At 46.7% G+C, this 13,467-nt stretch overlaps 2 protein-coding genes across 2 annotated transcripts in view; one reads left to right on the top strand and one right to left on the bottom strand.

Moving 5' to 3' along the window:
* LOC117533915 (zinc finger protein 658B-like) overlaps positions 1-2,959 on the top strand; it is a 114,149-nt gene extending 111,190 nt beyond the window's left edge. The window contains exon 3 of the mRNA XM_034197954.1: positions 1,925-2,959. Within this exon, the coding sequence (XP_034053845.1) occupies positions 1,925-2,762 (838 nt within the window). The 3' untranslated portion in view covers positions 2,763-2,959. The remainder of the gene's footprint in view (positions 1-1,924) is intronic.
* A 6,145-nt stretch (positions 2,960-9,104) lies between these two features.
* Positions 9,105-12,683, bottom strand: LOC117533919. The gene is made up of 7 exons (XM_034197955.1): positions 12,408-12,683; positions 12,107-12,297; positions 11,667-12,003; positions 10,883-11,507; positions 10,595-10,783; positions 9,769-10,202; positions 9,105-9,626 (listed from the first exon to the last, which is right to left on the bottom strand). Coding segments are annotated over exons 2-7 (2,109 nt in total). The 5' UTR covers positions 12,109-12,297; positions 12,408-12,683.
* Positions 12,684-13,467: the final 784 nt, after the last annotated feature.

Here is a 13,467-nt window from a genome sequence, read left to right as displayed (position 1 = left end):
AAAAAGTGTATCTCGAGCCGGTTTCTCAAACTTACCTACCCCACCTTTAACATTAACATCATGGTCAGTCACATTAACGCATATGGACGGTTAGCAAACATGTTTAGCTCAGCATCAGCTATGTAATGTGAACTTAGCTTGCTACTAGCTTTGTAACTGAATATTTGAAAAGATGAGTGAATGTTTGCTTGTCACACTTGTTTGCGTTGAGTGGCGTTGACATCCAACTCTTGACATGACATAAAAAAGGTCGGTAACGTTAATCATTATGTTCCGCTGCCACCATCTACTGGCTAACGTTAAACGTAGAAAAATACATAGTTACATACATAAATACATCTGTCGGTTTATAGGCAGGTTACTGGTTTATTGTTGACCACGTAACGTTAATGTTACAGGTTTATCAGGTTACCATTACACTGGGTTTGAGTGAGAGGATAGAGGAATATGTTTATTCATAGTAGACTTAAAAGATGTCATTAGAGACCCAGTGTAATTCAACAATACGGTTGCAGAGGTCACATTTTAACATTTTTGTCCACTGGCCAAATGGCTAGCCTAGTGAATGTTGAAATGTTACCAGCCACTCAATAGATTGCCATTGTTATTTGTGGCTGGTGCGTGCAACATACAGTACCAGCCACTTGCATGATTTACCAGCATCTGGCTGGTAAATGGTGTTAATGGTAGATATCTCTTTTGGAACAGGTCATGTTTTAATATCACCAGTTCAGTATATTTCAGATAATATTGCAGCAATAGTTTTTTAGTTGCAAATGGCACAGAACAAATGTTTACTTTGAAGTACTTTTAACACAGTTTCCCTGCGGGGGATTAATAAAGTATTTGTGATACTGATTTCTGATTCTGAAGTGTTTTGCTTATAAGTTGTTTGCATTTAGCTAAAGTGTGATGTTTGGCCTCACATTGCATTGCAATAGCCTGTTTAAAGTGATCATATAACAAACAACTAATCAGTACTGATACTGTATGCTAATAGATATAGGAGTGATAATAATACAGTAAATGCTTTGAATGTCTTAGATATAGCTGTGCAGTATTCTTAACAGACTGGATAGCAGCAGACAATAGAAGGCTTATTACAACCAGAAGAGACATGAGACTTTTATTTTTTAGAGACTTGACTTGGACTCGTGACCAAAGACTTGAGACTTGATCAAGTCTCACCCCACAAAGACTTGAGACTTGACTTGGACTCGTGACCAAAGACTTGAGACTTGACTTGGACTTGCAAAAAAAAGACTTGTGAACATCTCTGGGCGACGTCTCTCCAATCCCCGCGGATGTTGAGCGGTCCGGGCGGCCAATGACAGCAGAGGAACTGCACAGCTCATTTACATACACAAACAGCCTTAAGCTCACAAGGTGTGTGTGTGTGTGTGTGTGTGTGTGTGTGTGTGTGTGTGTGTGTGTGTGTGTGTGTGTGTGTGGTGTGTGTGTGTGTGTGTGTGTGTGTGTGTGTGTGTGGTGTGTGTGTGTGTGTGTGTGTGTGTGTGTGTGTGTGTGTGTGTGTGTGTGTGTGTGTGTGTGTGTGTGTGTGTGTGTGTGTGTGTGTGTGTGTGTGTGTGTGTGTGTGTGTGTGTGTGTGTGTGTGTGTGTGTGTGTGTGTGTGTGTGTGTGTGTGTGTGTGTGTGTGTGTGTGTGTCGCACTGAGTGTGCTGACTTTTCGTACAATGTCCCACTGTCTGGCTTCCTGCATAAAGTCAAGTGCTCGGCGAAATGTCGCTCCTCTGTTTTCATTTAAATGCATGCATTAATCGCGTTAAAATAATTAGTGGCGTTCATTTTTTTTGTTATTAACGCGTTAACTTGACAGCCCTAGTATTTATGCTTTTTAGATTAACTTTCTCTCTTTCTCTGTCCGTCTGTTCTAGAAACCGAAAGGAAAAGAGAGATGTCACAGCTGTCAGCAATGTGACAAATCCTTTACAACATCTGGAACTTTAAAGCGCCACCTGCTTATTCACACAGGAGAAAAACCGTTCAGCTGTGATGAGTGTGGGACAACTTTCGCTCAATCAAGTCATCTCAAATCACATCAACGTATTCATACAGGAGAAAAACCGTTCAGCTGTGATGAGTGTGGGACAACTTTCGCTCGATCAAGTCATCTCAAATCACATCAACTTATTCATACAGGAGAAAAACCGTTCAGCTGTGAAGAGTGTGGGACAACTTTCGCTCGATCAGGTCATCTCATATCACATCAACGTATTCATACAGGAGAAAAACCGTTCAGCTGTGATGAGTGTGGGACAACTTTCGCTCGATCAAGTCATCTCAAATCACATCAACTTATTCATACAGGAGAAAAACCGTTCAGCTGTGATGAGTGTGGGACAACTTTCGCTCAATCAAGTCATCTCAAATCACATCAACTTATTCATACAGGAGAAAAACCGTTCAGCTGTGAAGAGTGTGGGACAACTTTCGCTCGATCAGGTCATCTCATATCACATCAACGTATTCACTCAGGAGAAAAACCGTTCAGCTGTGAAGAGTGTGGGAAAACTTTCACTACATCAGGTGCTCTCAAAATACATCACCGTATTCATACTGGAGAAAAACCGTACTGGTGTGAAGAGTGTGGGAAAACTTTCACTACATCAGGTGCTCTCAAAATACATCACCGTATTCATACAGGAGAAAAACCGTACTGGTGTGAAGAGTGTGGGACAACTTTCGCTCAATCAAGTCATCTCAAAATACATCAACGTATTCATCCAGGAGAAAAACCATAGTGGTGTGAAGAGTGTGGGAAAACTTTTTCTCAAAGTATTCACCTTTTAAAGTCCATGAGCGAATGCACACTGCATTGTTTTTGAAGAACTATGAGAGCCAAGCCAGCTGTTTCCTCCTCCTGATGTCCTGAGAGCTGTAGTTATATGTTAAGAGTCTTTCTGAATTGAAGTCTCATTGAAATAAAGCTTATTTCATTCAAATGTGTCTTTTCTTCAGTGAGATATCTTTATGGATTTCCTTATGACTCGAGAGTCTGATTTTAAAAGTGTTTTAATATTTCTGAGTCTGACTCAAGCAACTTAAATGTTTGCTTTTGGGCAAAGTCATCTGAACATTGTGTACTGTGCAAGTAATGTGGCACTCTACCTTTGTCCATATATTTAGATAAACAAATTAATCACCATTCAATAATTCATATTTCACGACTCACTGTTACTGTAGCACTGACCACTTTATTGTATAAAGTGCATTCAATTGAAAACACCAGTGGTAGTTAAATGATGTACATCAAAGTATTTACATATAATAAATAGATAATTAACGCCTACAATATCAGAGAAATTTGAATGTAACAATTGCACTGATGGCTCTGTGTTTTGTCACCAATATTATATTTTAGTTGGCACTGCCTCCACGGCTATGGTTATGGCATGATAGGAACTGCTCTGTATTCCTAAAGTTTGACCTTTCTGGCAAAATATTTAATTGATTGAGTATAAATGATGGCAACAGCATAAACTAAGGTAAACACAGGTACAAAAGCTCAAGTGGATACAAATCAGATGCTTTGAAACACATTCACTTTTGTAGATCCCAGGATTTATTTGTCATCAGCAGGTATGAATCAAATGTTAGGGGACTTCTTGTAAACTAACATTTGTTATGCAAGTCAACAACAACGAGATCTCACTCCACTGCAGAAGAAGAACAGGAATGATCCAGCTATTGAACCCAGTTGGATTCTTTAGGACTTTTCCTGAGCAACCATTCACCTTCATTGACTCAGTATAAAGGATGGCAACAGCAACAACATAAACACAGGTAAAAAAGCTCAAGTGGATACACATCAGATGTACAATTATGTACAGGGAGGCTGTGGCGCAGTGCGTTGGTGTTGGGATCAGGGGAGCACAGGTTCAAACCCCACTGCAGTCAGCATGTCGTTGTGTCCCTGGGACACTTCACCCCACAGTATTGAGTATGTAAGTCGCTTTGGATAAAACCGTCGAACATGTAATGTACATAAAACAATTTACATTAATGACGTATATATATTTACAATATACATAACATTACATTGCATTTAGCTGACGCTTTTATCCAAAGCGACTTACAATAAGTGCGTTCGACCAACAAAATACAACTTGAAGAAAACAGAATCATATAAGTACATCAGGCTTCATAGAGCAAAAACATTTCAAGTGCTACTCAACTGGCTTTAGATAAGCCAGTCCTTTATTAGTATAAAAGTGCTTCGTTAATAGTTCTATCGCTCGAAGTGGAGTCGAAAGAGATGAGTTTTCAGTTTGCGCCGGAAGATGTGCAAGCTATCTGCCGTCCTGATGTCAATGGGGAACTCATTCCACCATCCTGGAGCCAGGACAGCAAACCCACGTGTTTTCGCTGGATGGGAACTTGGGTCCCCCTCGCAGCGAGGGCGCAGCGAGTCGTTTGGCTGATGCAGAGCGTAGTGCACGCGCTGGGGTGTACGGTTTAACCATGTCCTGGATGTACGAAGGGCCAGATCCATTCGCAGCATGGTAAGCAAGTACCAGTGTCTTGAAGTGGATTCTAGCAGTTACCGGAAGCCAGTGAAGGGCAGCGGAGGAGCGGAGTGGTGTGGGAACATTTAGGAAGGTTGAAGACCAGACGAGCCGCTGCATTCTGGATGAGCTGCAGAGGTCGGATGGCACATGCAGGTAGACCAGCCAGGAGGGAGTTGCAGTAGTCTAGGCGTGAGATGACGAGAGCCTGGACCAGAACCTGTGTGGCTTTCTGTGTCAGCTGGGGACGTAACTTCCTGATGTTGTAAAGCGTGTATCTGCAGCAACGGGTTGTAGCAGCGATGTTTGCAGTGAAGGACAGGTTGTTATCTAGGGTCACACCCAGATTCCTTGCAGTCTGAGTCGGGGAAACAACTGAGGTGCCGATGTTGATTGTTAGGTCAAGAGTGGGACAATCTTTTCCCGGGAGGAAGAGCAGCTCAGTCTTGTCAAGGTTGAGCTTGAGGTGGTGAGCAGACATCCACTGAGAGATGTCCGCTAGAGAAGCAGAGATGCGTGCGACGACCTGGGTCTCTGAGCGGGGAAAGGACAGAATTAATTGGGTGTCGTCAGCGTAGCAGTGGTAAGAAAAACCATGCGGGCTAATGACAGATCAGAGCGAGTTTGTGTACAGGGAGAAGAGGAGGGGACCAAGAACAGAGCCCTGAGGGACCCCTGTAGTTAATTGACAAGGGTCGGACTCAGACCCTCTCCAAGTCACCCTGTAGGTACGGTCTTTCAGGTATGAGGTGAGGATGGAATGTGCAGAGCCTGAAACTCCAAGTTTTTGGAGAGTGCGAAGGAGGATCTGATGATTCACCGTGTCGGATGCAGCAGACAGGTCCAACAGGATGATGACAGAGGAGAGGGATGCAGTTTTGGCAGTGTGCAGTTCCTCCGTGACAGCAATGAGAGCGGTTTCTGTGGAGTGACCTGCCTATATACATAATACATATAAAACTCAACATGAAAAATAAAAATGATAACACAGCAAGTTGAAAAATATTTAAATGACTATTTACAATATTTACATAGCAGCTGTAACATGTTGGTAACTGTTGTAAACTGTGTTCTCTAGACACTTTGATGGAGACATCTTCTTCACAGGGCAGAAGACTTTGCGCCTGTACTTTTTGTGCCCCTGGGTGGGTTGGCCACAGCACGTGCACAACGGCAGCTTTTGAACACGGGACACTTTGGCTCCTACTCCCGAGGGCTCGTCCATCCCCTTGCGCTTGTCAAGCGTGGACCTTGCCCAGGATGAGGGAATGCACTCGAGAGTAGTGGGGACAGACACATCAGCAGACGGGGTTGCCTGAATGGCAGGCAGTAAGGGCATTGAGGAGGGGCTAGCAATGGCTGGGGTTGGCTGACTGGCAGGCAGGATGGGGCCAGGGAAAAGGGAGGGCACAGGTCTGGCAATGGTACTGGTGGCAGGCAGTATGGGACGTCCAGCAATGGCAGGCACGATGGGCCTCGTGGAGGGGCCAGCAATCACCGGGTTGCTGTGGATGGAGAGGGGGAGGGCAAAGGGCTGGTGGCCGTGGCACAGCTGGCAGTGATATCTGAGGGTGTGAGAGAGGCATGATCATGTCCCTCCTTCCCTTCAATGACTTGGTCCCTGCCGTGCTGGGTGTCGGCACGTGCTGCATCAGTGGGTAGTCTGGTGGAGGGAGGACTGCTGGCTGGTGTGGCGCTGGAGGCAAGTGGGCAGAGGAAACGGAAGTGGTCTTTGAGAGCATCGCTGGCTGGTTGGTCGCACGCAGGTTGAGGAGGCATTCTTGAGCGCAGATAAAGTCACGCACCGTCTTAATGTTTATCTTTGGCAGCGGAAAGCCTGCTTGAGACAAGACGGGATCGTCCACCAAAACCCGGTGCTGGATCCTCTCGTACGCCTTCAAGATAGTGGTCTTCTCTGGGCTTGTGCGAGAACCCTGTGGTGACTTCAACCACAGCAGTTTCACCAGCGTGTACATAAGCATGTTGTGCATTGCACTAATGTCCTGTTGTGCTGGTGTGTAGGCGATCGGCCTTACTGGAGTGCAATTGCGAGGGACGCCATTGGACCGAATCTTTAGGAAAAGAAAAATGAAATTTGATGGGAGGGGACACTTTCAGATCATTTACATATTGACAGAATGCCAATGAGGATATTGGCTCCCTCGTGTGGTCGTAGTGTGATGTGAACACCTTGATGTTGTTGTCGTCAATCAATCAGTTGATATAGTATACTAGGTCTATTTTCAACAAATGTATTAATAAGAGAGCACCTTGCATTTAATTGATAGCATCACTGTTTTCTGTCATTATTAATTGTATTATTATTAAAGTATATCATTGGATTTATTCCCATTACTGTTTATTCCCATTACTGTAGTTTTCAATCAGATGTGAGAATTATTTCTTCTCCCTAATGACATTTATTTACATGTCACTTCTATCTTTCTAAAGGCACAGACTTGTTTTGTGTTATATGTATATTTGTACACACATAATTCATGTTATTTATTCATTAATGTACTTATTGTTTCTCTCTCTCTCTCTCTAGGTCGTCCTCAGACGAGCCCTCCATCATCGCTTCCAGTCATCCCGGTTCTCCATACATCTGGCCAGTTCATTGGTACTTTGTGCTCCTGCGTCGTTCTTGAGTACGGCCACGTATGTTTGTGCGGGACGTCCTCGTGACCATTGAAATAAAGCTTATTTCATTCAAATGTGTCTTTTCTTCAGTGAGATATCTTTATGGATTTCCTTATGACTTGAGTCTGATTAAAGTGGTTTAATATTTCTGAGTCTGACTCAAGCAACTTAAGTGTTTGCTTTTGGGCAGTCATCTGAACATTGTGTACTGTGCAAGTAATGTGGCACTCTACCTTTGTCCCTATATTTAGATAAACAAATGAATCCCCATTATTCCATTCAATAATTCATATTTTGTTATGTACATACAAGTATTTACATATAATAAATAGATAATTAAAGCCTATAATATCAGAGACATTTGAATGTAACAATTGCACTGATGGCTCTGTGTGTTTTGTCACCAATATTATATTTTAGTTGGCACTGCCTCCACGGCTATGGTTATGGCATGATAAGAACTGCTCTGTATTCCTAAAGTTTGACCTTTCTGGCAAAATATTTAATTGATTGAGTATAAATGATGGCAACAGCATAAACTAAGGTAAACACAGGTACAAAAGCTCAAGTGGATACAAATCAGATGCTTTGAAACACATTCACTTTTGTAGATCCCAGGATTTATTTGTCATCAGCAGGTATGAATCAAATGTTAGGGGACTTCTTGTAAACTAACATTTGTTGTTATGCAAGTCAACAACAACGAGATCTCACTCCACTGCAGACGAAGAACAGGAATGATCCAGCTATTGAACCCAGTTGGATTCTTTAGGACTTTTCCTGAGCAACCATTCACCTTCATTGACTCAGTATAAAGGATGGCAACAGCAACAACATAAACACAGGTAAAAAAGCTAAAGTGGATACACATCAGATGTACAATTATGTACAGGGAGGCTGTGGCGCAGTGCGTTGGTGTTGGGATCAGGGGAGCACAGGTTCAAACCCCACTGCCGTCAGCATGTTGGGACACTTCACCCCACAGTATTGAGTATGTAAGTCGCTTTGGATAAAAGCGTCTAACAAGTAACATGTACATAAAAGTATTTACATTAATGAGGTATATATAAATGAAAAGTATTTACAATATACATAATAAATATAAAACTCAACATGAAAATATAAAAATGATAACACAGCAAGTTTAAAAACAATTAAATTACTATTTACAATATTTACATAACAACAGCTGTAAAATGTTTGTAACTGTTGTAAACTGTGTTCTTCTCCAGACCCTTTGAAGAAGACATCCTCTTCACAGGGCAGAAGACCTTGCGCCTGTACTTGTTGTGCCCCTGAGTGGGTTGGCCACAGCACGTGCACGACGGCAGCTTTTGAACCCGGGACACTTTGGCTCCTACTCCCGAGGGCTCGTCTGTCGCCTTGAGCTTGTATAGCGTGGACCTCGCCCAGGATGCAGGACTGCACTCTGTAGGCATTGTCGGGGGGACGGACGCACCCAGACCAGCCTGTGTGGCAGGCATTGAGGAGGGGCCAGCAATGGCTGGGGTTGGCTGACTGGCAGGCGGCAGGATGGGGCCAGGGAAAAGGGAGGGCACGGGTGGTCTGGCGACGGTACTTGTGGCAGGCAGTATGGGACGTCCAGCAGGCACGATGGGCCTTGTGGAGGGGCCAGCAATCGCCCGGGTTGCTGCGGATGGAGAGGGGGAGGGCAAAGGTCTGGGGGCTGGGGTCGGTCTTACCGACTGTGGCCGTGGCAGTGACACAGGTGGCGGCAGTGATGTCTGAGGGTGTGACAGAGGATCATGTCCCTCCTTCCCTTCAACAATTTTGTCCCTGCCGTACTGGGTGTGGGCACATACTGCATCAGGGGGTAGTCTGGTGGAGGGAGGACTGCTGGCTGGTGTGGGGCTGGAGGCAAGTCGGCAGAGGAAACCGAAGTGGTCTTGGACAGCATCGCAGGTTGAGGAGGCGCTCTTAAGCCCGGATGAAGTCCCGCACCGTCTTGACGTTGATCTTCGGCAGAGGAAAGCCAGCTTTGCAGAGGATCGGGTCGTCCACCAAAACCCGGTGCTGGATCCTCTCGTACGCCTTTAAGACGGTGGTCTTCTCGGGGCTCGTGCGCGAACCCTGCGGCGACCTCAGCCACAGCAGTTTGACCAACGTGTACATCAGCCTATTGTTTTGCGCGCTAATGTCTTGCCGTGCCGGTGCATAGCGTATGCCCATTTTCACACGCTGTATGACAGCAGCATCAACGAGGTTGTGGCGCTTAGTGCGGCAGTACAGGGTGTTGCCCCAGTGCGTCCTGTACAACTCGTTGAACTGCTGCTGCCGTTTGTCGTGGTCCTCCACTTTGGTCCAGGCAACCAGGATCGCGTTCCTCTGCTCGGTGACAAGGGACAGCTTGTCATCTACGAGCCCAATGTCCACCAGCAGCGAGCAGAACCTCTCCAACTGCTGGAAGCCGGGAAGAGGGTTTTGACTGCAGGCATCCTCCTGTTAAAGAAATGACATGGAAAATGTGGGAAGTTGAAATGGATACATTGACCACTGATACAGTGCATTTTAATTTCATTCTAGAAGACACCAAGTCACTTACAAAAGCGGGCGGGTTGACACTGGAGGTTTAGTCTGTGACGAGTGTGATGTGGGGCAGGATGGCATCCAGCACATGGTCTCCCTCACAATGTGACTCCCCGTCGCTCTGGTACCTCGGGATCTGGAGTAGGCTGCCCGGGCTGAACCACCTCCTCGTCTGGACCGGGGCCATCGTGGATGATGTCCTCCCGTGAAAAGGGCCCAGATTCGGATTCACCATGCTCTGGCTGAAGAGGGATTCCAACCCCAGCAGCTCGTGGGAATCCACCTCAGCGGGGGCCCGGAGATTCTCCTCTACAGTCTCTCCAAACAGCTGCTGACAGCGGGTGTTGAGCCGGTGGATGAGAGGCGCTGAGTATGTCCTGTGACGCCGTCCCTTGCCACCAAACACTGCGTCGGAGCTCCTGTCGCAGTTCCACCGTGCGATGCCACTGATCAGGTAAACCTGATATAGCCGTGCTGCACAATGGGGACCTGAGAAGAGGAGGGCAGCAGAGTAACGGAAAGCTTTTATTGTTGTGTAAATGTTAGTGTTTTATTGTTTACACCAAATCCATCATTAGATGCAACACAAAAGAAAAGAGATGGGCAGGCAACGTGTGCCATCTACAGATCAGCTTAGATATGTTGGTTATTACTGAGCTTGGGAAATGCTTATCTGCATCCTGGAATAACACGTAGGACAATTTTGAAGCGTACCTTATTTGTATGCACAGGCCAATTGAAAGGATTAATGTTCTCCTATTTGACATGTTCTATTTCAAGAGGATTCATTTGCTTTTAATTCCAACTGCTTTCCAGTTCCTACGCTTTTTGAAATTGTGCTTTTTATTATTAGACGTGTATATTGTGTACTACTTGTGTACCTGGGATCATGTGAGGCAGAGACTTGTGGAATCCCTCCAGGCTGTTGCTTCCATGCAGAGTTTTGTAGTAGGGCAGGTCCACACCGTTGATGGTTGTGGTACGGGCCACCCTATACATAATCATCCCTGGTGGATCCTGGATGCACTCCAGGTGTCTCTGCTGCCCGACCCACATCTCATCAATGGCTCCTGTAAAGGCACATATACATACAGTTTGTTTTTCTCACTTTATATGCTACATCATCATCTGTATTGAAGCTGCAATAATGTTTTTGTATGAGATCCTACCAGGTGTTTTAAAGAGGCTCACTCCACTCTGGTCCAGCCCAGCCGGGCCCTTCAGCTCCTCGATGGCCAGGTGGATGAGCCGGAACGTTTCCTGGGCTCCGAGCGTGACCCTCCGCACGTGGTGTTGCACCTGCTGCCTGGTGACGTACAGGCGGACGACATCCTGTTCCGACACGGACCTGAATGTGTCCGGGTCCTTGGCTCTGACGGCCTCGATCAGCAGCTCCAGATCGGTGCGGTTGTAGGCCAACACTGCCCCGGCCAGAGCGGACTTGAACATGGCGTACTTGCTGTGCGCGTCTGTTCGGATGGCTGCGTCAAACCGGTGGATCCAGTGAAAGATGTCCAGGCGCACAACCATACCACCGTCGAACCACTCCTGGAACATTGTCTCCACGGCGGAAGGGGCCTTAGCACGACAACACCCACGGTCAATGTACAGGATCTTAGGGACCGGTTGATTGGCCAGCCGGAACCTTTCCATCACTCCACGGCACATGGGTTGCAGCTTCTGTGCAGACTCCTCACAAGTCAGTACAAAAGAAACAATCTGTGAGTACTCCTTGCCGATGTTGGTAAACCACTCGGCCGAGCCACGTCCCTGCCCAGACAGCTTCTTCCCCACCTGAAATGTATTTAGAATAAATGAATTATTATTATTATTTAAAGGAAGCACAATGTGGTAACTTGTGATAGATTGTCATTATATGTAACATCATCATTTGTGTGATAATTGTATATGATTTGCATCATACAGTAAAGAATTATGTTTTGATTTACATACTTTCTTGGTGGAATCCATCTTCATCACCGTGCCAAAAGTGGAGAGGATCTGGCTCCGGTAATCCTGCACATTGTTCGCCTCTGCCAGCAGGAAGGCATGGCGCAAGAGCCGCGCTGCGGGGAGCTGTTTTTGGGCAGGTGGAGCCTGGAATGTCTGCCTCATTGCAGAGACGATCCCTCCGGGTGCAGCTATGCTCATTAGGAGTGTGGTGTACAGGTCCTTGCGATTCAGGTACTCCTCAACATGGTTCTCCTGTACCTGCCGCCACACCTTCTCCATAGTGTTCCCTTCGGTCCTGTCCCTCAGAAGGCGCACGACATTCCTGTCTACGCCACGCCTGTAAGTAGAGTCACAATTGATATTGTAAGGTTGATTTGAGTGAAAAAAAAATTAAATGCACACATTATAGCATAGTTTGGTATAGAATGTGAAATACACACATGGTGGTAAGGAGGGCAGGAAAGATGGCTTGGTGAGCCTCGCTGAGCTGGGATAGGATGGCGTTATCCCACGCAAGCCACCGGCCCACTGACACACCCTCTTTGCTCCTGGCTGCCTTGGTACAGGGTCCACAGGACAGGACCTCTGTGATCACTGTGTACCAGCCGGACACATCGCAGATGAGACGTACCTATAAAATACACATGGAAATTAAAATGAAGGCCAGCATAAAACTTTCAGTGCCCATTTCATACATAGAAACACATTTTCAACTGTATAGTAATGTCAGAGAATTTAGACCTTGGAGTGGAAGCCAGACTTGGAGAGGTGCACATTTCTCCCACTGCCGACAGTTTTCTCCCCGCGGACACTTCAGCGAGTACCTCCACACGCCGACAGGGCGCCACACAAAGACCCGGCTCCTAAAGAACAGTTGTGGAGTAGGAAGACCACCCCCGACAAAGCCAGGAGGTTCCGGGGGATAAAATCATATACGGTCAGATTTCATCACCCGTCGCCTCTTGATCTGACCTTTGATGTCCTTGTAGGTCTGTATGGGGGTAAACAGCCCTCTCTCTGTGTCCTCTTTGAGCCAGGATATGTCGGCAGATGGGATGCCACCAGGGTTCTCCCACAAACGCACTCAGCCCTCTAGATCGACCTGTAACACGCATAACATAGAATACATTAGAGACTTATAGGGTAAGAAGTTATGGTATAACATTTTATTTAATTAAGCAATTTTCCACTAGTACAACTATTCTTTACTTCTGCGTCACTCGGGTGAGATGCCATCGGAAGGTCACAAGCCGTGGATGTCGAAGGGGACATATCTGGGTCAGCAGGGGCTGCAGGCTGCACAGGAGTGACTTCTGGGGTTTTTGGATGATGGCTAGCAGAGGTTTTGTGCCTTGATGTTTGCTTCTTTGCCTTCACAGCAGCAGAAGCAGGCTGGACAGCAGGAGCAGGCTGGACAGCAGGAGCAGGCTGGACAGCAGCAGGCTGGACAGCAGGAGCAGCAGCAGCAGGCTGGACAGCAGGAGCAGGCTGGACAGCAGGAGCAGGCTGGACAGCAGGAGCAGCAGCAGCAGGCTGGACAGCAGGAGCAGGCTGGACAGCAGGAGCAGGCTGGACAGCGAGCAGCAGGAGCAGGCATGGACAGCAGGAGCAGGCTGGACAGCAGGCGCAGGCTGGACAGCAGGAGCAGGCTGGACAGCAGGAGCAGGCTGGGACAAGCAGGGCGTGCAGGCTGGACAGCAGAGCAGGCTGACAGCAGGAGCAGGCTGGACAGCAGGCGCAGGCTGGACAGCATGGAAGCAGGGCTGGACAGCAGGAGCAGCAGCAGCAGGCTGGACATCTA

This window comes from Gymnodraco acuticeps, unplaced genomic scaffold (genome assembly GCF_902827175.1).
Source record: "Gymnodraco acuticeps unplaced genomic scaffold, fGymAcu1.1, whole genome shotgun sequence".
NCBI classification, from domain to species: Eukaryota; Metazoa; Chordata; class Actinopteri; order Perciformes; family Bathydraconidae; genus Gymnodraco; species Gymnodraco acuticeps.
Note: the sequence above shows the minus strand (reverse complement) of the source record. Positions and strands in the feature narration are given on the sequence as shown.

Coding starts and splice junctions, on each gene's coding strand:
- LOC117533919 (XM_034197955.1), bottom strand. Junction 11,508..11,666: donor AGATGGATTCCACCAAGAAA/GTATGTAAATCA, acceptor AATACATTTCAG/GTGGGGAAGAAGCTGTCTGG. Junction 10,203..10,594: donor TCTGCCTCACATGATCCCAG/GTACACAAGTAG, acceptor TCCTCTTCTCAG/GTCCCCATTGTGCAGCACGG.